Source organism: Orcinus orca, chromosome 15 (genome assembly GCF_937001465.1).
Source record: "Orcinus orca chromosome 15, mOrcOrc1.1, whole genome shotgun sequence".
NCBI classification, from domain to species: Eukaryota; Metazoa; Chordata; class Mammalia; order Artiodactyla; family Delphinidae; genus Orcinus; species Orcinus orca.
The window spans coordinates 41411035-41434565 of NC_064573.1; the positions used below are offsets into that span (position 1 = coordinate 41411035).

Consider the following 23531-nt stretch of genomic DNA (forward strand, 5'->3'; position numbering starts at 1 on the left):
TCGAGAGGACGTTGATTTCTCTCAACAGGTTCTATCTCAAGATCAGATTCAAAAGGTAACTCAGCAGATTGTATTTTCACCAAGCTGAGACCACTGCCTTCTCAATGGCTTATAGGTAGACAACTTCATACAATTAAAAACAATTCACTCTATGTAACAAGGATGAGTAGATACACATGCGACAGCCCTATGGTTCTTTTACCCTGTAACAAACTTTTTTTCCTCCTTGAGTAATATTTATATGACCCTAAACTGCTGGATAAAGCCAAAACTGTAGCCAAAATTCATCACTAAATAAAAATAATCATCATAGATAAAATATAGTCTATCCATACAGTAAAATATTATTTGGCAACAAAAAGAAATGAAGTACTGATTCATGCTACCACATGGATGGACCTTGAAAACATGATGCTAAGTGAAAGAAGCCAGTCACAAAAGGCCACATAGCGTATAGCTCCCATTACATGAAATGTCCAGAACAGGCAAAACCACAGACATAAAAAGTACACTGCTGGTTGCTAGGGGCTGGAGGGAATAGGGAATTGGGAGTGACTGCTAAGGGGTATGGGGTTCCATCTCAGGGTGATGAAAATGTTCTAAAATTAGATAGCAGTAATGACTGCACAGCTTTGTGAATATACTGAAAACCAACGAATTGTACATTTTCAAAGGGCAAATTTTATGGTATATGACTATCTCAATAAAACTGTTATTTTTTTAAGGACTCAATAATTGATTAATGATGCTCCAAGTAGAGTAATTCTAAATACGAGGACTGAATTTTCAACCACATTCGTTGGCACTTTGAATTTTATCAGAGTGAGCTCATCTTATATCTTGCGATCTATCTATCAAGACTGTAAAACAGTTTCTCTTTCACTACTCACTTTCAGAAACAAAAGTCTCCTCTTACAAGAAAGAGAAAGATGAGTAACTCCAATTAGAGGCTAATTCACACAATGCTGCTCTTTGTTAATGAAGGACACTCTGTATCAATCTGTCTAATTTATTAAGCAAACAGGTAGTTCCAAGGAAATCTTGGGTCACCCAAATATTTGGTAGTCACAAAAGAATCTGCAGGTACTTAATTCACAATCATCTACAACATGAAAATCTAGATACCCCTATTACTTTGCAATCAGTAGCAATTATTAATCAATGAAAACAGAAAATGTAAATATGAATACTGACCTTGTTTCTTTTAACCCTTCTTTCTGAATGACTTCCAATATCTGCTTTGCTGTCATTGGTGAGTTGGGGTGTTTTTCTAGTGCCTAAAAAAATAAAAATAAACGTAAGATTCCTAGATTACTGCATAGAAACATACAAGATGAAAATGTGTGTGAACCATGCAATGTTTCCTTAAAATTTTAAAAAGGCTGTTATGCCAAAATTAGGTTCCATCACACAGATCAGGTGTCCAAAGTGAGAACATAATTTTTTTTCTGGACATCTATGGCAATTTCTGCAACATATAGGGGTCATTCTGCAAAAATGTCACAAAGGCATACACACCAAAAAAAGAAGTGTGAAAACTAAAAACACCAAGTTAATAAATGTATATAATTTCCTTTATTAAAAATTGCTGACATTTTATGGTTTAAGTCATGTTTTCAGGCTGTTAAAATGTTTCTTAAATTTCTAAGACCTTGGAAACATGAGCCTGAATACCACCAAGAGCAGAGAACAAAGTGCTGGTCAGAAATAACCTTACTGGATTCATATTTTGATCAACTTCTCTTGTATTAAAAAAAATAAATAAAAACCCTTCATGGCCAAAATGGAAAAAAGCATACAGAAACCCAAGTATCTCATTACAGTGTGTTTTCCAGTTCAGCTCAGTTTCCTTTCTTTTGCCTTTTCCAATTCATTTCAAGTAAATCCCTTCCTCTTCCCATTCAGCCCATCTCAGCTTTATGAACTGAGTCCTATTCTCTTTCTCTCCCCTTCTGTCCTACTTATTTTTGAGTGGAAGTGAACTTTTTTAAACAAAGTATGGAGAATATATGGGACATAGTTAATTGTTTCCACAGGCGTTAGACCATCAGCCCTGGAAAGCAAGCCCCTTTTATTTACCCAGGGACTTTACATGTAGTGAAATCCGTAAACAACGGTGCCCACACTGCTCACCAACAAGGTCTATAGGACCACCTCTGGGTACAAGAAACAAGTCTACACACATCTTCACAATGACTTCCTCCAAGGGTAGATGACACCTACTTAAATTTTCTGTACAGGAGCTTCTGCACAAGTCATGGCCCCCATGCAACTTAATAATTCTAGAGTCCTAATTTATGATTATTATGAATATTAGACCAGAATTCTCATAATTATTAAGAATTAACAGGGTCACTCTAAAAACTAAAAATTAAAAAGGCTTCCAATATGTTCAAAAGAGCTCTGTGATCTCTTCCACGATCAATGGCTAAATTTCAGCTAGGTCCCTAGCAAAGGTTCTGCTCCTCAAGGCTCTCCAGTGAGTTACATACACAGCCTGCCCTACCTCACCATTAGGGCCACTTTCCTGTTCTCCCCTTTCTAGTTCCCAGGAAATTTCCCCATTTTTTCCTAGTCTGGATCAGTCTCTTAGTTGCAGTTGGTAATTCTTTAAAGAATAGCGAAATAGGAGCTACACTGGAAAGAGTGTAGCAACAAGTATGTCACTAGGAAAGAAGGAAAAACTGTCCTCACAGAGGATGCTTTAGAGAGCTGAACTGTCAAGGGGGGAAGACACATAGGCATCGCTGTATAGGAAGAGGACTAAAGTGTAAAAACATTGGTTAAAAAAAAAGGCAAGAAGGAAACTGCATAATAGAGCTGAAAAGGGGAAAAGGTTAGGTCACAAAGAAAGGCAGGAAAGATACAGACATGAAAATGAAATAGTCGACAGAATTTTTAAAATAAGAAGAACTGTAAGTAGAACAGTGCATACTTATGACTTACTGAAAGGAGATGCTGTGGTCACATGGACTATATACAGGGTGGGTCTCACCCCAAATGATAGGCAATGCTGGGGACACTAATGGTCTCTCATAGAAGATATGGGCAGAAGGTCAGCAGACACAGACATACACAAGTAAGCAAGCAAGGAAGAGGGGAATTGGGGGGAGAGACACGGGATGGCAGAAAGAGGGGGACAGAGGAGAAGGGAGAGAAAGGAGGAAAATTGAGCTGAACTGGGAATGTCAAAAAGGCAAACTGATTAAATCTGGAAAGAGCCGAAGAGGAAACTCCAGTGTACTGGGTAACGTTTTAGTGGAAAGTTGGGCACACTCGAAAGTGGGGTTACTCACTGTGGAGGATTCCCTGTTTCTCTTCCTGAGTACAGGCCCCTCAGCACACCTGGGCAGCTCCTCCCAGCAATTGAGAGAATTTGGATAGCCCTGTCCCCTTCTCTATGACATCACATCCTACTCTACAAAGGAAGTAAAAGTGCCAAGAATTACATCGTGAAGTGGATGAGAGGCAGGAAGGAAATGATGAAGCCACACAAACACCAGAAGCCCCCCTCAGTTCCTGCAAGACAGAGAAAGGGGACAGAGAAGGAGAGGGTCCTGGATGTGAACAAGCTTCACTGAACTAGCTGTGGGAACATTTAGAGAACAAAAGAGAGAGAGATTACTTCCACGGAACAAAACATGGATAGCATCAAAATAATATGACACATGGCAGAGACATGAATCAGACTCGCAGGCAGCCATACTCCAACAGGACAGTGGGAAGAAGCCACAGAGTGAAACTACAGCCCCAAATGTTAAACCGAGGAACTGCCCACGCCCCAGCGATTGATGTCTTGGCTATGAGGTGTTAACGGTTTCATATGTCCTGCAAAATCATACTCCCTGGATTACCTTTCTTGACATTTTCAAATACAGCTAGTATTTGAATATGTCTTCCTGGTTATGTAACACTTATTTTGAATTTAACATGTTCTTCCAATTGTCTTCCACCTTGTACCTACCTCTTTATTTTTATTTTTTTTTTTTAACATCTTTATTGGAGTATAATTGCTTTACAATGATATGTTAGTTTCAGCTTCACAACAAAATGAATCAGTTATATATATACATATGTTCCCATATCTCTTCCCGCTTGCGTCTCCCTCCCTCCCACCCTCCCTATCCCACCCCTCCAGGCGGTCACAAAGCACCGAGCTGATCTCCCTGTGCTATGCGGCTGCTTCCCACTAGCTATCTACCTTACGTTTGGTAGTGTATATATGTCCATGCCTCTTTATCGCTTTGTCACCGTTTACCCTTCCCCCTCCCCATAGCCTCAAGTCCATTCTCTAGTAAGTCTGTGTCTTTATTCCTGTTTCACCCCTAGGTTTTTCATGACATTTTTTTTTTCTTAAATTCCATATATATGTGTTAGCATACGGTATTTGTCTCTCTCTTTCTGACTTACTTCACTCTGTATGACAGACTCTAGATCTATCCACCTCATTACAAATAGCTCAATTTCGTCTCTTTTTATGGCTGAGTAATATTCCATTGTATATATGTGCCACATCTTCTTTATCCATTCATCCGATGATGGACACTTAGGTTGTTTCCATCTCTGGGCTATTGTAAATAGAGCTGCAATGAACATTTTGGTACATGACTCTTTTTGAATTATGGTTTTCTCAGGGTATATGCCCAGTAGTGGGATTGCTGGGTCATATGGTAGTTCTATTTGTAGCTTTTTAAGGAACCTCCATACTGTTCTCCACAGTGGCTGTATCAATTTACATTCCCACCAACAGTGTAAGAGGGTTCCCTTTTCTCCACACCCTCTCCAGCATTTATTGTTTCTAGATTTTTTGATGATGGCCATTCTGACTGGTGTGAGATGATATCTCATTGTAGTTTTGATTTGCATTTCTCTAATGATTAGTGATGTTGAGCATTCTTTCATGTGTTTGTTCGCACTCTGTATATCTTCTTTGGAGAAATGTCTATTTAGGTCTTCTGCCCATTTTTGGATTGGGTTGTTTGTTTTTTTGTTATTAAGCTGCATAAGCTGCTTATAAATTTTGGAGATTAATCCTTTGTCAGTTGCTTCATTTGCAAATATTTTCTCCCATTCTGAGGGTTGTCTTTTGGTCTTCTTTATGGTTTCCTTTGCTGTGCAAAAGCTTTTAAGTTTCATTAGGTCCCATTTGTTTACTTTTGTTTTTATTTCCATTTCTCTAGGAGGTGGGTCAAAAAGGACCTTGCTGTGATTTATGTCATAGAGTGTTCTGTCTATGTTTTCCTCTAAGAGTTTGATAGTTTCTGGCCTTACATTTAGGTCTTTAATCCATTTTGAGCTTATTTTTGTGTATGGTGTTAGGGAGTGATCTAATCTCATACTTTTACATGTAGCTGTCCAGTTTTCCCAGCACCACTTATTGAATAGGCTGTCCGTACCTACCTCTTTAGAAACAGGGGTCAAGGATGCAATAGAGCAGGGAAGGGAGTAGGATTATCCACAATTTTTAAGGTCATGTATCATAATAAGATTTTTCTAGAAAGAGGGCCAATTAATATTTCGGATAATCAAAACAGGTTCAAACTGACTTGGTCAATAATGATACAATTGTAACAAAATAGGAAATCCAATTTCAAAGTCTGCCATGGACAATAATTATTTATTAATAAAATCATCTTGTTTTCTGGTTGTAGAAACTGGAAAAATGCAAACTCATACCTATATTATAGAAAACAAAATGCACTCATAAGCTTACAACCAAGAATATTAACCCCTGCTAATATTTGTGTTTTCCTTCTAGTTTTTTCTATTCATATGTACTTTTAAAATATAATTATAATTATATAAAGTACATGTATGCATAGTTAGCTGTCTTACTTTTCCTCATGTAATTTAAATTCTTCAAAATGGGCATCATAATTAACACTTAACTGAAGATAGGCATTTATGTTGTTTTAAAACTTAATAAAAATAAATTTCCAAAGAATATATTGAATGTAAAGTTCTTAGAATATTATTGGGTCAAAAGGATGTGAGCTCTGTCATGTCTCTTGATACACTGTCAACTGTTTCCAGAAATATTTTAACAATTTATACTCTCACCAAGCAGAACTGAATCTGCCTCTCTCTCCACAAATTTGCCAGTATTAAATCTTATCTTTTTAGCAATATTTGCAAACCTAGTAGGACAAAGAAGTTGCAATTCACTGTTACTCTAATTATAGTTTTGTAAATACCAAGGAGAACAAAACTTTATTTCAAATGAATATCATGTGGGATATGACATGGGATATTTCTGTCTTTCTCATTAATGTGTAAAAAGCTATTTATATAGTAAGACATATTCACTGTTGTGCATGTTAATAACAGATTTTTATTCCTTTTGTTGGTTATTTTTTGGATTTAGGGAGATGATACATAAAGTTCTCTATTTTCACATGAACTACTCCATCAGACTTTTCTATTGTGACTTCACCTGCTCTCATATTTAGAAGTTCCTTTTATCCAAAGAGCGCGTAAATATCTGCAAATGTTTCTTGCGGGTATTTTATGCTTTCATTTTTTAATTCATCTGGAATGTTTCCTTTTGTACCCAGGTGAAGAACTAACTTAAGCTCTCACCTCCTATTAATGTTAAGTCAAGATTCCCCAACATAATTTGTTTCATAAGCTGGTCATGGTTAGTGAGGCATCCTCTGGCATACATTAATATTAGGGCAATGAAAACTCCTTTGGATGTGAAACCAATATATAAATGTGGGAACCCAGTATATAAAATGCATAAAAGCAGAGCTGCTGCTGAGGTAGAGATGAGAGGGCTCAGAGCCCCCAGAACTTACTTCCTCTAATGGCTGAAGGCACTTCTGGGAATTTTCAGGGCCTCTGAAATAAACTGCAAACCACTATCCTTGGGGCTCATCCAGGGGTCCTGCTATGCTCCCCTGATTTTCAATCAATTCCTGTGCCAGCACCACCCTGTTTAAATTGCTGTAATATTACAATACACTTCACTATCTGGATAGGACACAGCTCTCATTACTCCTTCTTAAATTTTTCATTGTTCACTTCTTTATATTTCCAGATGAAATTTAGATAGGAATTAAACGAGATATCTAATTAAATTTTTAGGAAATGTACACACATTGTTTCATGTGCTAAAGTTTTATTTTATAAACTGTAATAAGCTTTTTATTAAGTGTTTTATATTTTGGGTTGCAACTATGAATACACTTTTTTAATAAATTATCCTCACATTTTATCGCTAATACATACAAAAGCCATTGAACTGTGATAATTATTATCTATATGAACAGCTAATTGAATTCATAATAGTTCTAATAGTATAGAAGTACAGAATCATATTTTCCACAAATACCGTGAATTGTTTCTCCTTTCTAATAGCTCTATGTTTTCTTTCTCCTACATTATTTACTTTGGCTAAAAAAGTGATCTTTTTTAGTCCCTTTCAAAAAATTTTTTGCTGAAAATGGAAATGCTTTATAATTTATTTCCTCAAACACAGGCTCTTAAAGCTGCTGTTTCCCTAAGAAAATCTGTAGCTAGAATTATTAGAGCTCGCACTGCCAAGAAAAGGCTGTAATCAGAAACCATTGGCCAGATATCACTGTCTCTTCTATACAAATCAGAGTCTGTCACAGTGTTCAGTCTTTACATAAAATGCCCTTTCTTTCTTTGTGAAACAAACTGTTCTGCCATGTTAGAGCTATATTTGTGATTCCACTTGACTCTGTCTCCCTGAGTTGTGTCTTGTATCTCTCATGCTTCCTTCTCATGCACTAAAGTCCTCGCAATTCTCCATTATCTTCTTTCTTCCTCATTTTTACTCCCAACAGGTTGCAAATTCAGCACTGCTCTCCCAAAAGTGGAATTTCCATGGCTAAGGACACAAAGCACACACACAATCAGTGGCCTCCCTAGCAATGGATTCACTTGTACTTTTCATAGGATACGAACAGTTGTGTAGAACTGGCAAACACACCACTGGATGTCATCTTCTTTACTAATGTGACTAACTATATCAGAGCCTATCTCAAAGACATTTAGATTTGAGGCAAGACATTTGACATTTGAGGCAAGACAGACTCTTGTCCCAGAAACCTCTTCTCCCAGACTTCTACATGACCCAGTAGGAGGAGAAAAAGAAACCTGTAGACAAAGATAGCAATATAGTTAAGAGAAGGAAAGAGGTATTTGCTCAATCACTGAGGACACAGGCCATGCTAAGAATGTATTTTTCTGTTTTAGGTTCATCCTTTCAGCATTTTTCTGGTCCAGGAATACTATGTAACAAACATTTTAAAGCTTATTCAAGCTGACTCAGAAAAGTCATTTCCAGTATCCCTAAGATAAACACATTAGACCAGTGTTCATCTAATGGTTGAAGTCTTGGTCCTTCAGGCCCTGAAGAAAATTTTCTGAGCTTACTTGACTGCAAAATAAAAAGATTTCTACAACTTAAAATCACATCAGTGATACATGTTTAGATCTTTCTCTAACATTAAAGTGTCTTCCCTTAATCCATATTGGCAGTTCACTAAAATGTTTAGCTATTTAAGGCCTCATGTATTAGGTAAACGATTTGGAGGTTATAACAATAAACCATTATATAGTTCTCTACAATTACAGAGTGTTTACACACAACATATATTATTTCATTTGCTTACATACAACATATATATATATATATATATATACACACACATATGTATGTATGTGTATATATATATATATATTTTTGACCCTGACAACAGCTCAGTGAGATGCATAAAGAGGCAGGATTAACTTCCTCTGAGATGCACTAAGTTGAAGTAATTGGTCCAAGGTCATAAAGCTACCAAGTGGAAGGACAGGACTTGTACACATTATGCTATTGATGATGACAATGTTTAAATACAATAAAAGCAGTTAATATGTATTAGACAACTCTTCCGTGCTAAGTCTCCAGAGGTTTTACTTGCATTACAATAGACTCCTGGCTTCATATATTTAACATTCCCTATTTCCACTGTTCTTGAGATACCTCAAAGGTCCACGTCATTTTGATGAGACATAAATTTGAATGGCTGATAGTATTCAGATGAGAAAATTAACCACATAGAAAGTGACAGCACCTTGCCCACCACCTAATATCTGTACCTCAGGTTGCTGTCTGCTCCTAACATATGTGGTTACTAGTTAAGGGTTTAAGGGTGATGTGTACAATTTTTCTATTCTACTTGCATGTGTTTTATGGGGAAATTACATGCTATAGTAATATATGTGAATGTGTGACTTAAAAGATGCAGAATTTTTGTTATAATAGCCTTGAGAATCAGGCCTATTTCACCCAGAAAAAGGAGATGTCCAAGAAGATAGAGTGCCTCTGAGACCTGGCACCTAGGAAGTGATGGGTCTAGCCAACACTGAAGTCTGCCTTTTACTAAGTTAAATTACTTATTGTCTCGAGCACAAGGCTTTTACAGAAACTGTGGGCCTACAGTCAAGATATTATATGCAATATCGACCTCACAATCCCCATTTCAGCAATCTCACACTTAAGAACAATCAGATATTTCCTTGAACTCTCAGATAATGGTTTAAACCGTACTTTCCCGTGGTAGCACCTGTCGTTAATTAACATTATCTGTTTAAGGATATTCTTCCAGTTACACTGCAAGCCTCATGAGATCGAAGTCCTTGGTCCTCATTCATGTCTGTAGCACCAGATTATAGCACCACTAAGTAGGCTTCGATGAAGACCACGTTAGTTTGGAGTTGCCATATATTAGGAATTTTTATAGAATAATAAAGAAGGTTATGAGCTTTGGAGTCAGATGAAGCAGGAACACCTACTCACTAGCTGCCTGATCTTAGATATTTAACATTCCTGAACTCAGTTTCTTCATTTCCTCATTTATAAAAACGTTGTGAGGACTAAATGAGATAGTAAGTGTATAAGCACTGATTATTTCCGTACGCCAAATGATTGCCTACAGCAACATGTTAGTAAACACTGGCTAATACTATTGGCTGGGGGGAAAAAAGCCCCCTTTGAGCACGGCCTAGAAACAGGAATCTTTTCAACACAAAGAAGAGAGCTATAAAAAAATATATGATGGGCATTACCTGGGGTGTCTCTGAGATTTCCTGCGTAAACTGCACTAGGGTTTCTACAAATCAAGTTAGACACATATTGCCACCCCTTGTCACCTGATCACGGCCAAATTTATTCCCTCTGGATTCAGACGTAAACCTGCACCATGTGGTGCTTGGTTTCATCACCCCACAGTCTTCCTCCCTGTGTTTAACAAGAGGGATTGTACACCACGGCACTCTTTTGGACACTGCGCTGTTACCTAGGAAGACAAGCACCCTGCGGGGACAAATTATCCTGTTATGCCTGTGCTACAAATCAAGTAAAAATAGAGAATAGCAGCAGCAACAACTTACTTCCAACAATATATATGAACAGACAAACTTTCCTGTAACTATGACAGACAGTATCATAGAATATTCATCTAGAAGGAAGTTCTGTCTTACAGTTAAGTTATTTTGGTTGCCCAGCTTCATAAAACCCGAGCAGAGCTGAGAGTAGAGAGATGGCTTACTGAGGCCTGGAACAGTTCAGAGAGTGATAACTACCTGAATTTGAAGATAAAATTCTATGCGATTGAGAGCTGACTTCTAACTTCCTATGGGATTTTGGCAACCTTGTTCTACCTCAGTAAGTTTCTAAGCTTTACAAACAGTTTATACTCCTTTTACACACAGAAAGAAAATGAAAGTGAAAGACACCTAGAATTCCTACAATGTTCTAAAAAAGGTAAAAGAACGATATTAATAATTATTTAAATGATGATACATACAAAATCTGTTTTAAAAAGTCAGACGTCCCTTTAATGAAGAAGAAATACTTATACCACAAAAATATGCAAATAGTCTATTCAGAACCTACCAGTTATTAAAAACGTTTCTTCTGTGTATCAAGTAAAAATTCTGCTTTCCTATTACTTCTACTATGTAGTCCTAGTTTTTGCCTTTGAATGTGACATATAGTTAATATTCAATTACAAGCACTTTGCTATCATAGAAGCTTAAAGTAAGGCAATTGTGTTACACGAATTTCTAAAATGGGATCCAATAATTTATTCACAGGATATATTGCCACCTATTTGAAAACACTATTAGGGGCCCAGCCTCCCTTTATCCCCAGGCTAATGGAGCCTTGGTTTCTTCCATCAGTCCTCATATAAAATAGCTTGCAGACTACCTTCCGAATCACCCTTCTTTGAATATTCTTGAGTTTGCCAACGTCACCTGTAAATCACATCTTTAAGAATTATACTCATTGAGATAAATTAGCTAAATACCATTGATAAATATTCTAAGTGTAGTCTGATTGAAACAATCTGTATGGTAAAACTATTACTTCTCTTTTTCTAACTCGTGTATACATTACGTTAATACAACCTAACACAACACTTGCTCTTTTTCAGCAGTCTTCACACTGTCAATCAACTAAAACTTCCAGATCGTTCAACATTTGCTTCTGAAACCACATGCATAATTCTGTGGTGTATTTTCCAAACTTGCCAGACATAAATGTATCTCTAATGCACCAGTGTTTGTTTCAATCCATTTTTGAAGGCTCTGAAATCCTATTATTCCCTAATACCTGATTATTTGAGGTAACAGGTAAATTTTGTGTTATCCACAAATTTGAGAAATATTTACCCCAGTTAAATTTCATCTTTTTAGGTGCAGGCTGTTCATCCAAGCTTCTAAACTTCTTTTGGAATCATTATTCCCTTGTCCAACTGTTCAGTTTCCCTTTTTATTTTCTGATATCCACACATTTGACAAGCACGATTTGATGGATTCCGCCAAGTTATTCATGACAGGTGAATAATGCAATGAAAAACAAAGCAACAAACCATGTGGCTGCCACTGGGATCTCCTTTCAGAATGATACTCATTAGCCAATCGGTATAATTTGTCTACAGAAGTTCAATCTGCTAAAAATTCATTTGATTATACTATCGCCCAGTTCATATTTGCCCATCACTTTTAAAAGAGTCCCACAAGAGACCACATCAAAGTGACTGTCTGAAATTTAGCTCCAACAGGCACATCCTCCTGCTGTATGTCTAACAATCCTATCAAAAATAAATAAATTTAATTGGACATGAATTAACTTAGAGAATCCATAAGGGCTTCCAGGGATCACTACTTCCATTTCTGTTTAAAAATGCACTCTAGAATTTTACTGAGAGTTGAGATAAAGATCTACAGTCTATAATTTCAAAAAATTTCTTTTCCTCTTTTTTATACTAATAATAACAATAGAAAATACACAACAGTTACTCTGCATCAAACTCTATTCTAACATACAAGCTTACTAAATCCTCCTAACAACCACCTTATCATACTTAGGTGACACCAATATCACCCTCATTTTACAGATGACAGATGAGGGAACTAAGACGCAGAGGTGTTAATTTGACTCTCCCAAAGTCACACAGCTACAAAGTGGTTCAATTCTTGGACAACTGATCCCCTGTTCTCTGTGATTTTCCCCATGATTATCAGCAGTGCTCCTGATCACATCTGCAGTTTTTCAGTGTCTTGTTTGTCATCAAACTCATATTTGGTCATTTCTTATCCCACCTAAAACACAGTGGATATAACTTTTATATTACTTTCCTTATCACACCTTCTTTTAAAACTATGCATTAGTTTAAAGAAGAAAAATACAGTGAAATATTTCAAAAATGAGAAATCATGCCCAATGATCAAGCTGCTGTGACTGTGACCTAGACCATGGTACCAATTCCAAGGCAGCTAAAATGCAGAGGCAAACAGTCTACGGGAGTTAACTCCTGTTAGCGTAGAGACATTGGTTTATCAGAGTAGATAAGGTTTTCCTATTCCTAAACTAAGAGAATCATCTCATATGGAAATTCATACAGAGGCACTGGGTGGTAATAGGATCTTCAAAGGCAAACATAGAACATACATAAATTCTATTGTTGAACCTCTCACAAAATCTAAACATAACACAAAAATATAATAATTGAGACTAATTAGGTGAAATAATGCAGTTAGATAGTATTCCCAAGGTCCAGTATGATTAAATTAAGAGTATATACCCTAATGACGACTTAGAGTTTATTTATATTTTACTACTATAGGTAGATATGACAACTCTGAAAAGCAGACTTGCAGATGGTAGAATAAGATATTACGAAAATTAAGAAGTTTAATGTGTATATTTGTCCACATGTGGGAGACTAAACACCTGTCCATATGGAAGTCTCTGGTCAAAGCCAGCCTTCTCCTCAGGATAACATTCTGAAGAAGCAATCAGTTGAGACCCCAAATTTCCTTATCTTGGAAATCCTTACAAGGTGCTCAATAATACCTTAATAATAGCAAGTAGTACTTACATAACGCCAGAAATCATTTTGTAATAAATGTAGGCGAGGCACTTTTCTAAGAACTTGACTTATGGTAACATATTTAGTTCTCAAAATCACCTATCAAGGTAGGTATTATTTTTCTGTAGATGAGAAAATTAAGATGCAGATATTTTAATTCACTTCTTCCAGGCTAGTCCCAAGTAACAAGCAGAGTGGAGTTTCAAACTCACACCCTTGAACTCCAAGTGTTTCACCACCACAATATGCTACCTTGTAGCAAACAGTCCAAACTTACTTGGAGGGTAATTTAGCAGTACTATTAAAATGTAACAGGTAGGTGGTCCCATTTGTTGAACCTAGTCTGTCTTTAGGTATTTTTCTTACAGAAATCCTCAGCTCTTCCTGCATGTTCAATAAAGCACCATTCAAAACACTTTTATGAAAGACATAATGTAAGAGAGAGATGGTTAAACAAATGAAGGCGCATACATACCACAAAATATTACATGGCCATTAGAAAGAAAATATGTACTGACTGATACAGGAGGATATCCGCAAGAAAGTGATGACTAAAAATAAGCAAGCTGAAGAACAATATGTATAGGAACTTCCCTGGTGGTCCAGTGGTTAAGAATCCACCTTCCGGGGCTTCCCTGGTGGTGCAGTGGTTGAGAGTCCGCCTGCCGATGCAGGAAGATCCCACATGCCGCGGAGCGGCTGGGCCCGTGAGCCATGGCCGCTGAGCCTGCGCGTCCGGAGTCTGTGCTCCACAATGGGACAGGCCACAACAGTGAGAGGCCCACGTACCGCAAAAAAAAAAAAAAAAGAATCCACCTTCCAACACAGGGGACGTGTGTTCGATCCCTGGTCAGGGAACTAAGATCCCACATACCGTGGGGCAACTAAGCTTGCACACTGCAACTACTGAGCCCACGTGCTCTGGAGCCCGTGTGCTGTCACTAGAGAGAAGCCCGTGTACTGCAACGACAGATCCCGCATGCTGCAACTAAGACCCAACTCAGCCAAAGAAATAAATAATTTAAAATAAAAAAAAGAACAATATGTAGAGGAGGTATATATTCAAGTACATGTGGTAAACATACAAATACACCCACAAACCCCCCCCACACACACACATTCACACCAGATAAAAATATTCAAACACTTAACAATTGTTACCCTGGAGAGTGGCAGAAAAGCAAAATCAGAAGGAGGAAATTTTATACTTTTAAAATATCTGTGTATACCAAACGTAAGGTAGATAGCTAGTGGGAAGCAGCCGCATAGCACAGGGAGATCAGCTCGGTGCTTTGTGACCGCCTGGAGGAGTGGGAGGGAGGGAGACGCAAGAGGGAAGAGATATGGGAACATATGTATATGTATAATTGATTCACTTTGTTATAAAGCAGAAACTAACACACCATTGTAAAGCAATTATACCCCAATAAAGATGTTAAAAAAAAATCTGTGTATTTAGAAGCACAAATTACTTTCATAATCTTTAAACTGTATATGAAGATAATCTCTATCTTATACAACTTATATAATAGATGCATCTATCATATAATATTTAACAACTAACTTAAAATCAGTTCCAAAACAAAATACAAATGAATATTCAAACACCAAAGAAAGAGTTATATGCCCTATACTCTAAAGCACAATGGGGAAAATAAAATGCAGGTATATTGAATTTTTTCCAAAGCAAAGATTACTCATCATTCAATCTGAGTCAGGGGAATTCTTCAGCGTTATTCTCACAGACTAGCCTGAAATGACACAGCATCCAGATGTAGCTGCCAGAAGGAATCAGTTGCAAAATATATCTTGAGATAATTGTAGAAAATGACTTTGTTATATGGGATTATTTGACTCTGACCACTTAAATGTTGAAGAATGACAAAAACAATGATGCTTGCTTTGTTACAGTTAATAGTAACTCTTCCCCTGACTGTAGTTAGACAATAGCATCACCTCCTTGATAATTCATTGATTTAACAAATATTTACCAAACACACACACACGCACACACACACATCCACACACACGCACACACACACATCCACACACCCCAAAATGAAATACAATAAAACATGCCATCACCATCTCTGGAGACACTTAACCTCTGGTTTACTACAGTTGAGGAGGGAAGGGTGAGAAACATCTAATTTACTTACAAATGACTTAAAAAGAAGGAGACTAAGCCATGTCTTCTTCCATATCCATTCAAAATGTTGGTTTAGTCTACACAGAAATGACCCTTTCCTACCATATTCCAGTGATGGATGGTATTACACGTCAGATTCTATGGAAGTAGTGATGATCATCATGGTGTTTTTTTCTTTTTGGTCATTGTTATATTTCTGATCTACCACGGCACATGGTAGGCACTTAATAAAACTTGCCTAATGAATGAAAACAAGATAAATAAATGGCAAGGAAAAAGTGATGTACTGAATTTCTTGTTTTGTGGACATATTATTCTCTTCTTCTGAAAAATACCCTTTTATACTTTTATTTGAATGGGAGCCATTTTATTCCTGTAGATACTGAAGAGTTGCCTACTAATGATGGGGTGGTGGGGTGGCAAGGGGAGGGGACACAGGGAGGGTTAATCATTGATCTTCCCCAGGATACATTAGCCTAAAACTCAAGAAAACAAATATCGGTTGCTTTCTGGTAATAACGCCACGTGATGAAACCATGAGACTTGTTGGGAGCCATGCTCCTAGTCATGTGGAAGAAGCCAGACTCAGAAAATAAGGCATCTGTACAGAGCGAAGCAAAGATCAGAGAGCCCTGAAAGACTCATTCTTTCTTTCCAGGTGTTACTGAGGAACTTCATTCACCTATACTGGTTATGTTCATACAAGTCTTCTAATAAACTCTCCTTCTCACTAAATTGGTAAGAATTGGATTTTAGTCACTGTTTGTGACCAAATGTTCACGACCAAGGTGTCTGTTATACCAATTATTAAGTCCTCAGTCGGTTCCCTTCACAGGACCTAAAAAAAATGTACAAAATAGATTGTTTCTAAACCTGATGTTAATTTTTGATTCCTGTAGATGAATAGAAGAGTAGCTATTACTAAAAATTCTTAACCAAATAAGAATCATAAATGCAGAGTTAGTCTTTTGTCAAGCATGCACTTTGAACATCCAGAGACAACAGTTAAAAAATTAAACAATTGTATAAAATTAGGAACTCACCAGGCAAAGCTATGAATAATTCTAGCAGTAAGAAGTCTTTACCTAGAACTCAACTCTGATGAATAATAGTTAAAAGAACTTCTGAATCCCAGGCTTCAGAAAGAGGGCCAACATTTAAAAAATGTGAAGCAGGTATCCTAATATTTTAACGATACGATCTACAGGCTTTCTATAGACCAAAGGGTTTATGTGACATGTGCTTTCCTGTCTCTAATTGGAATCATACATAAAAATCTACCGTAACTATTTATACTAAAAGCCAAGTCAAAGATCTGCCACCAGATTTACAGTACTCAAGTAATTAAGATATAATTAAAGTATCTGCATCACAATGTATACTAAATGCATTCTTGGGGCAATTACTTTGATATTCTACTTGACGTATAACCCACCTTAATATTAGCCAAATTTTCCAGGTTTGCATCCAACCCTCCTTTCAGGTCCTGTTTCTTAAACTAGGTGCTAGAGAAATGAAGGCCATATTTATCAGGGCACAAAGCAACAGAACTGGTTTCAATCAGCCCATATTTGTTGATATGAAGTATGGGCTGAGTCTCTTAAAGGGGGCAATGGAACATTAAAACTTACCTTTGCCAACAAAAGATTCTTTATGAAATCAGATAGTCCCTATTGCTTTTTAGCTGTCCTCAGTCCTGATTTTACCAGTTGAGTTTTGCATACAACCAGGCTGGGAGCTCATTATACCATAATGCCACGTTTATGTCAGAATGAAGAAAAATGATTAGCTCCGATGTGATCAAAATATCTATCCCTTTGAAAGAAATACAAATAAGAGTTACCTATTAACCAACTCTAAATTAGTGCTTACAGAAACTCTTACTTAGATTTTTCCTAGAGGTTGCCATTCAGCATTATTGAATTACTCCTGAAGATAAATTAGGCCAGATGTTTTTCTCCTAGATTCACTCAACTACAGGCAGTAGGCATTAAGCCCACAGGAATCAAATTCTCCCTGTAGAAACTATCTGTAGAAAAAGCTTTGAGAGTTCTGTTAACCACCTTGACGTTCAGGTTATAAGAGCTAATTACACCTGCCATCGGGTATAGAGAACCTATAGGAGAACAAATACTGGAATATTCTGTAGGTTACCTGGTACAAAGGGAAGACAAAAACAAAATGTATCATCTCCATATTACTGGGAATTAAAATGAGAAGATGAAAGTCTGCTTTGTGACCCTAGCAATTCAGTGGTGGCTTTGCCTATAATAATTACAATGAAGTAGCTACACCCCCATACAAAGGCCAAAAAACTCTGAAGATAAGGAATTCATTGTGAAAATCAATGTCTCCTACAGATAAATTATGCTGTACTGAAAATTATAGTTTAACACGTAAGGGACTGTGCACCAACAACTCCACTGCCATTTGAGCAAAAGACTGGTAGAAAATTCTAGGAAATCTGGTTTTGAGTTTTTGCTTCTGAGCATGGAATGGATAGGGCTGCATACTGGTGAGTTCAAGGGCTGGACAAACATTGTTCGCCTGGTTTAAGATGCATATGGTCAACACATTCCTTGTGGTATGAAAGTCTGCAGGCTTTCAAGACAAGTTTTCTTCATTTTTTCTCCCTTTTCCTACATGAAAAGGTAGGGCTCAATGGGGAGTCTGTCAGCTGTCAGGAGTTTCTGTGTGCTGTATCTAGAGAAGAGTGGAAACTGGTGGGAAATAGCCCGAGGGTGACCAAGCCCTCCATGGAAGGGAAATGGAGACAGAACTCTCTGAGACAGACTGGGAAATATAATCCCTTAGTGGGGGTGTTCCTTTCTACCAGCACTCCTCTTGGCAAAAAAAAAAAAAAAAAAAAAAGAGAGAAAGAGAAAGAAAGAAAAGAGAAAGAAAGAAAGGAGGTGTTATTACAGTATCTGCTTTCCTGTTCTCAGTGGTGTGGAAATCTGGCCATACCTTTTCAATGTGAAACAGACTTTGTCTGGACTTGGGAACCTGAACTTGTTGAAAATGTCCAGGTGCCCTTTTTCTATCTCTTCAACTATTTTAGAATTCAATTCCCTGTTAACAATAATTGTTCCACTCTTTCTGGTTAGAAAACTGTCCTCCTCAGTAGACAGATGGAAGGAAAAGCACTTATTTTATCAGGAAAAAAATAAACAGAATTATCTTAAGAGAGAATATAAAAGAATTTTCTGTGAATGAAAATCCTCTATTGTTTTCTGGTTTAAAAATATCAAAGATTTTTACTGGAGAGGATGATTTTACAAAGCAATTTAATGCAATGAAGAAGAAAACAGGGACTTAACCTTGTTTGCTTTCCTTACCTCTTAAGCATGTAATGAAGCATTTAGTGTCTCATAAACAAAGGGAAAAGGTGGCCTGGAACAAAAACATCTGTTTTGCTATCAGGACTGTATCTGTCAGGACAGGCAGGGATAGGAAACAGTAAAAACCGACCCCCAAATCTTAGTGGATTAAAACAGATGTTGATTCCTCATTCACATCTACATGTCCAATCAAGACACAGGGTGACGGAAATTTCATCTTGTCAGCAGCTTCTGGGATCAACACAGCCGGGAAAGAAAAAGGTGAATCAAAGCCTGACTAGAGGGAATAAGACCACGCATCTGGTAACACCTGACTTCAAGGGGCAAAGAAGTTCCACCCTGCGCCAACCTACTGCCTATAACAAAATCGCCAGTCAACCATTCATTCAAGACAGAGGAAGAGATTAGAAAATAATAATAATTTAGTCGAAAACAATCTTTTTCTCTCCGTAGGGTCTCTCCAACACAACTGAAAATAGCTGACCCTTGAGCAGCATGGGTTGGAACTGCGCAGGACCACTTATAGATCTTTTTCAGTAAGTACGACACGATCCACAGCTGGTTGAATCCATCGATATGGAACCACAGAGGCAGAGGAACTGCAGGTAGGGAGCACCAACTCCCTATACAGATTTTCGAATCTGTGGTTGGTCTGTGCCCCTAACCTCTGTGGAGTTTAGGATCAAGTGTGTATGCAGAAACACACAGGAAAAAAAAAAATTATGACAAAACACTAAGCTTTATTAAAGTCCCACTGCTCGTTTCTTCATCATTCATTTTTCTGGATGACACCTTTAATGTGCTTCAAGTTGCTTCTTTCATTTGTTAAAACCTGCCTATGACTATCACCTAGTACCAGGAGAATAAGAGACAATTCTTGAAAAGATGCACTGGAAGACTGGACTGATTTTAAAAGGGCCTCATTCTCCACTAAAGCTTTTAACAAATGAAAATAACTTTCATGAATCTTGCATTTCCTACCATGAAGCCAAGCTCATTCAATAGTGAGTTCTGGAAAAAGGGGAAAAAAACAGTCATTAGAAGATTAAAAGGTGATACAGTATCTATATTTGCTCATTGATTTTTGTTTTTCCTACTGATAATCCCTCTATTCCCATTTAGTTATTAGAACTTGGTTTGTGAAGACAGCATTAGCTAAAAGTGGTAAAACAGACATATAAAAACTGGAGAAAGGATGAGAACAGGAGATAGATGATATTTTTGTTTATATTTAACAGTCTTTATTTATTTTTCTCATTTCCTCATTAAAGATCCTGTTGGGTTAAATGTGTTTTTCTCTTTATACACAGTAGCATCTCTGCCTAGAGCAGACCATGAATAAACATCAACACTCAGTGCCATCCACCTTCATCCAAAATGAAAAGGTATGGGGATTTCCCTGGTGGTCCAGTGATTAAGACTCCGTGCTTCCAATGCAGGGGGCATGGGCTCGATCCCTGGTCGGGGAACTAAGATCCCACATACCGTGTGGTGAGGCAAAAAAAAAAAAATCAAAATGAAAAGGTATGGTTAAATTTCCACAAGGCTAAGAGCCATTAAATGAATAAATAAGAAGTGACAGCAATAAGACTGTGATGCCCACAGAATTCTATATGAAATAAGGAGTCATTATCTTATGCTGATCTTATCTCAATATTCAGAGAAATGAGTGAGGATTTACATTATGGAAAAGAACAGTTTGCTCTATTTCGCTAAACTAACATCCTCTAAGGGTCATGAGCATCCCTGTGAAGAAAACTTGGCATTTAGTCAGCGAATAAAAATATTTACTTGCCGCCAGAAAGTACCTGGAAGCTTCATCCAGAATTATGTATTTTGTGAATTATGCTAAACTACGTTATAAATATTATATAAAGACCATTAGAATATAACTCTATTTAAAGAAACTTGTCTGTGAGGGAAAACAGAACAGAAACCATCCATTGTAACTTCTAGCCTCTAAATCAGGAAAGTTAGTTCCAGAGGAAACACCCCAAAGAAATCTTCGGAATCTTCGCAATGGCTGCCTAGGCTTTAACATCTTGAAAATGTGAAGCAAATATCATTAAAACAATACCAGAAAGAATGAATAAGAAAGTATCTAACTTTAATATGCTTAATATTAAAGTTATATGCTTAATATGCTTAGCTCTTAAGTTGGGCAGACATGGGTTTTAATCATTGCTCCACTACTTACTAGCTCAGCAAATTAACTCACCCTCTCCAAAAGCCCAGACAATGGCATTTATAATGTTTTCCCAGCACACTTTCCATCTTTATTGGTGCTTTTGTGTAATTTGCTTCTGCTGTATGTGATCCCTGTATGGTAATCAATCATGTCACCTCATACTGGCCATTGCTGTCGATGAGGGATGGGTATATCAGCCAAGTAGGACAAAGTAAAGGCTTCCCTGGGAGGGCGTTTACTGAATAAAATAACAACAACAACAATAATAATAATGAGGAGGAGGGAAAGAGATTCTTTTTATGCTGGTGTGCTAGGCTTGGAGGATGCAGGTCTGGGGTGCAGTAACCATCTTATCTTGACCAAGACTTCTATCGGACCCTGTCTGCAGTATGAGGCCAAGAAAAAACAAAGACAAAAGATGGAGAGAAAGCAAATACTTTGATGACATTCTCTATATCTCTACACCCACTTACAACCGAAGTCCACCCTTGGACTTCTCAGTTTTGTGAGCCTTTTTGCTTAAACTAGTTTTCACTAAATTTATTTCACTTGCAACTGAGAGAAACTCAACTGACACTCTAAATCTCAATCTCTTTATTTAAAAAGGTAGATAATACTACAATGTGTCTCCTAGGTTTGCTCTTAGGATTAAACAATATAATGCATATAACAAGTTAGTGTAGTATCAGGTATACAAGCACCCAATAAGTATTAGCTATTATTAGCCATTATTAGTCATTACCTTAGTAATTGTTATTTTAATTATTAGTTAATTTAGTAATAGTAATGTTTTATGATAGCTGATATACAAAGTCTATTCCATCATTATATCAGATTTCTACACTCTCAAAAGGAGGCTATGACATTAAGCTTATAAATATTTTACTTATGTGTATAAAGGAGATTATTTACTTTGCAAACATTTCCAATCTGTGTTGTAAATCAATACACTAGATAATTCTCTTTTTGGTTTGCGAGTCATAGAAAGCCTTTACAGATCATCACTGTGCCTTATTAAAATCAAACATAAAAGAAGATTACTTTTAGGTTACTGAATTTCTACTATACCTTGCAACTTTAAATTTACAAAAAAAGTATCTCTTGGGCCCTAAGGGTTTTTTGTTTTTTTAATGATCATTTCCCAAAGGTCAACGTTCATATCTTATTGCAGTCACATGGTACCTAACATATTAATGGCAGGAACTGAATATTTTTCATTGCCATTGATTTCATTAAATTATTATCTCAGAGTAACAAAAGAGGCTAGTGAATTGACAGCAGACACAGATTTTCAAAATCTATCAGTTGTCCAACTGAGTCTCAGGAAATTTGATCCCTTCTCTAGATTGCACAATGACAATGACACAGAAATAAATCAAGAAGACAGAAGTGTTACAGTTCTGCAGATCTTTTGAAAACTTTTAAAAACTTAGCTCTAACAGCTCCTCTGAAAAATCTTCTTTGACTCATTCACTTTAGTTAACTATAATAAGCACCATCCTAACACGAGGTAGTGCATCAGGCACTCGGGAAAAATTATAAACAAGAAAGTAAACAACTAATTATAATATACTGTCCCAACTATGAAGTGCTTTGGGAACGTGTAAAAACTTCTCAAAGGAAGCTGAAATCTGAAGAAAGTGTGGGAATTTACCAAATGAAAAGAAACAGAAGGGTAGGGAAGGAGGATTTTACAAAGAAAAGGAACAACATGTACCAAGTCAAGACAAAATATGGGACAGTATGATAAATTCAAAGATCTAACAGTACTTTATATGACTGTCATTTAGAATGACGATGGTAAGAGAATCAAGCAATGAAACTGGAGATATAAGCAAAAGACAAACCTGAAGGATCTTGAAGCAAGTGGCACAATACTCTTAGAATAATGGGAAGCTATTAAAGGGTTTTTGAAAAAGAGGTACTTTGTATATTCCCCATTAGCAACTCCAGATACACTTTTTACCCTTCTCCACCCAGCTTTGTGACCCAGTAGGCTGACAACTGAATTTCCTCAATGGAGGTCCTCTGTCCTCTGACTAATGGGTGGGTTCAGCCAATAGGAGGCACCAACTGGAGATCAGCGGATGGAAGAAGAGTGGAGCGAGTGTCAATGTACATGTTTTTCCCTCTTGCAGGGGTGAGGGCTGGCAGCGGCTATGTTCCACCACCTATGGTCACAGCGTCTGTCAGTCACCCTTCTCCTATAATCAGAGCCCACATCACTGCAATAACCACTCCCTGCTCTGCTTGGCCCTTCCAGTCTAAGGATAGTTACATCTTCCTGCTGGTGATATCCCCGATTTGTCTCACTATCCCTTGTTCTTTTCTTTTATTGTGCCCTAACTTTCTTCAATCACCCATTTTAAGATAATGCCATCTGTTTCCCACAGGAACTAAGTCAGACTCAGGGGAATACCATGAACCAGTTCTACCTCTGAAGAAGCAGCTGTGGATGT

At 37.2% G+C, this 23531-nt stretch overlaps 1 protein-coding gene across 1 annotated transcript in view; it reads right to left on the reverse strand.

The window, feature by feature from the left end:
* The window catches only part of ASXL3 (ASXL transcriptional regulator 3), a 178511-nt gene that overhangs the window by 143995 nt on the left and 10985 nt on the right, over window positions 1-23531 (reverse strand). Inside the window, exon 2 of the mRNA XM_049697996.1 lies at window positions 1195-1277. Coding sequence (XP_049553953.1) covers window positions 1195-1277 — 83 coding nt within the window. The remainder of the gene's footprint in view (window positions 1-1194; window positions 1278-23531) is intronic.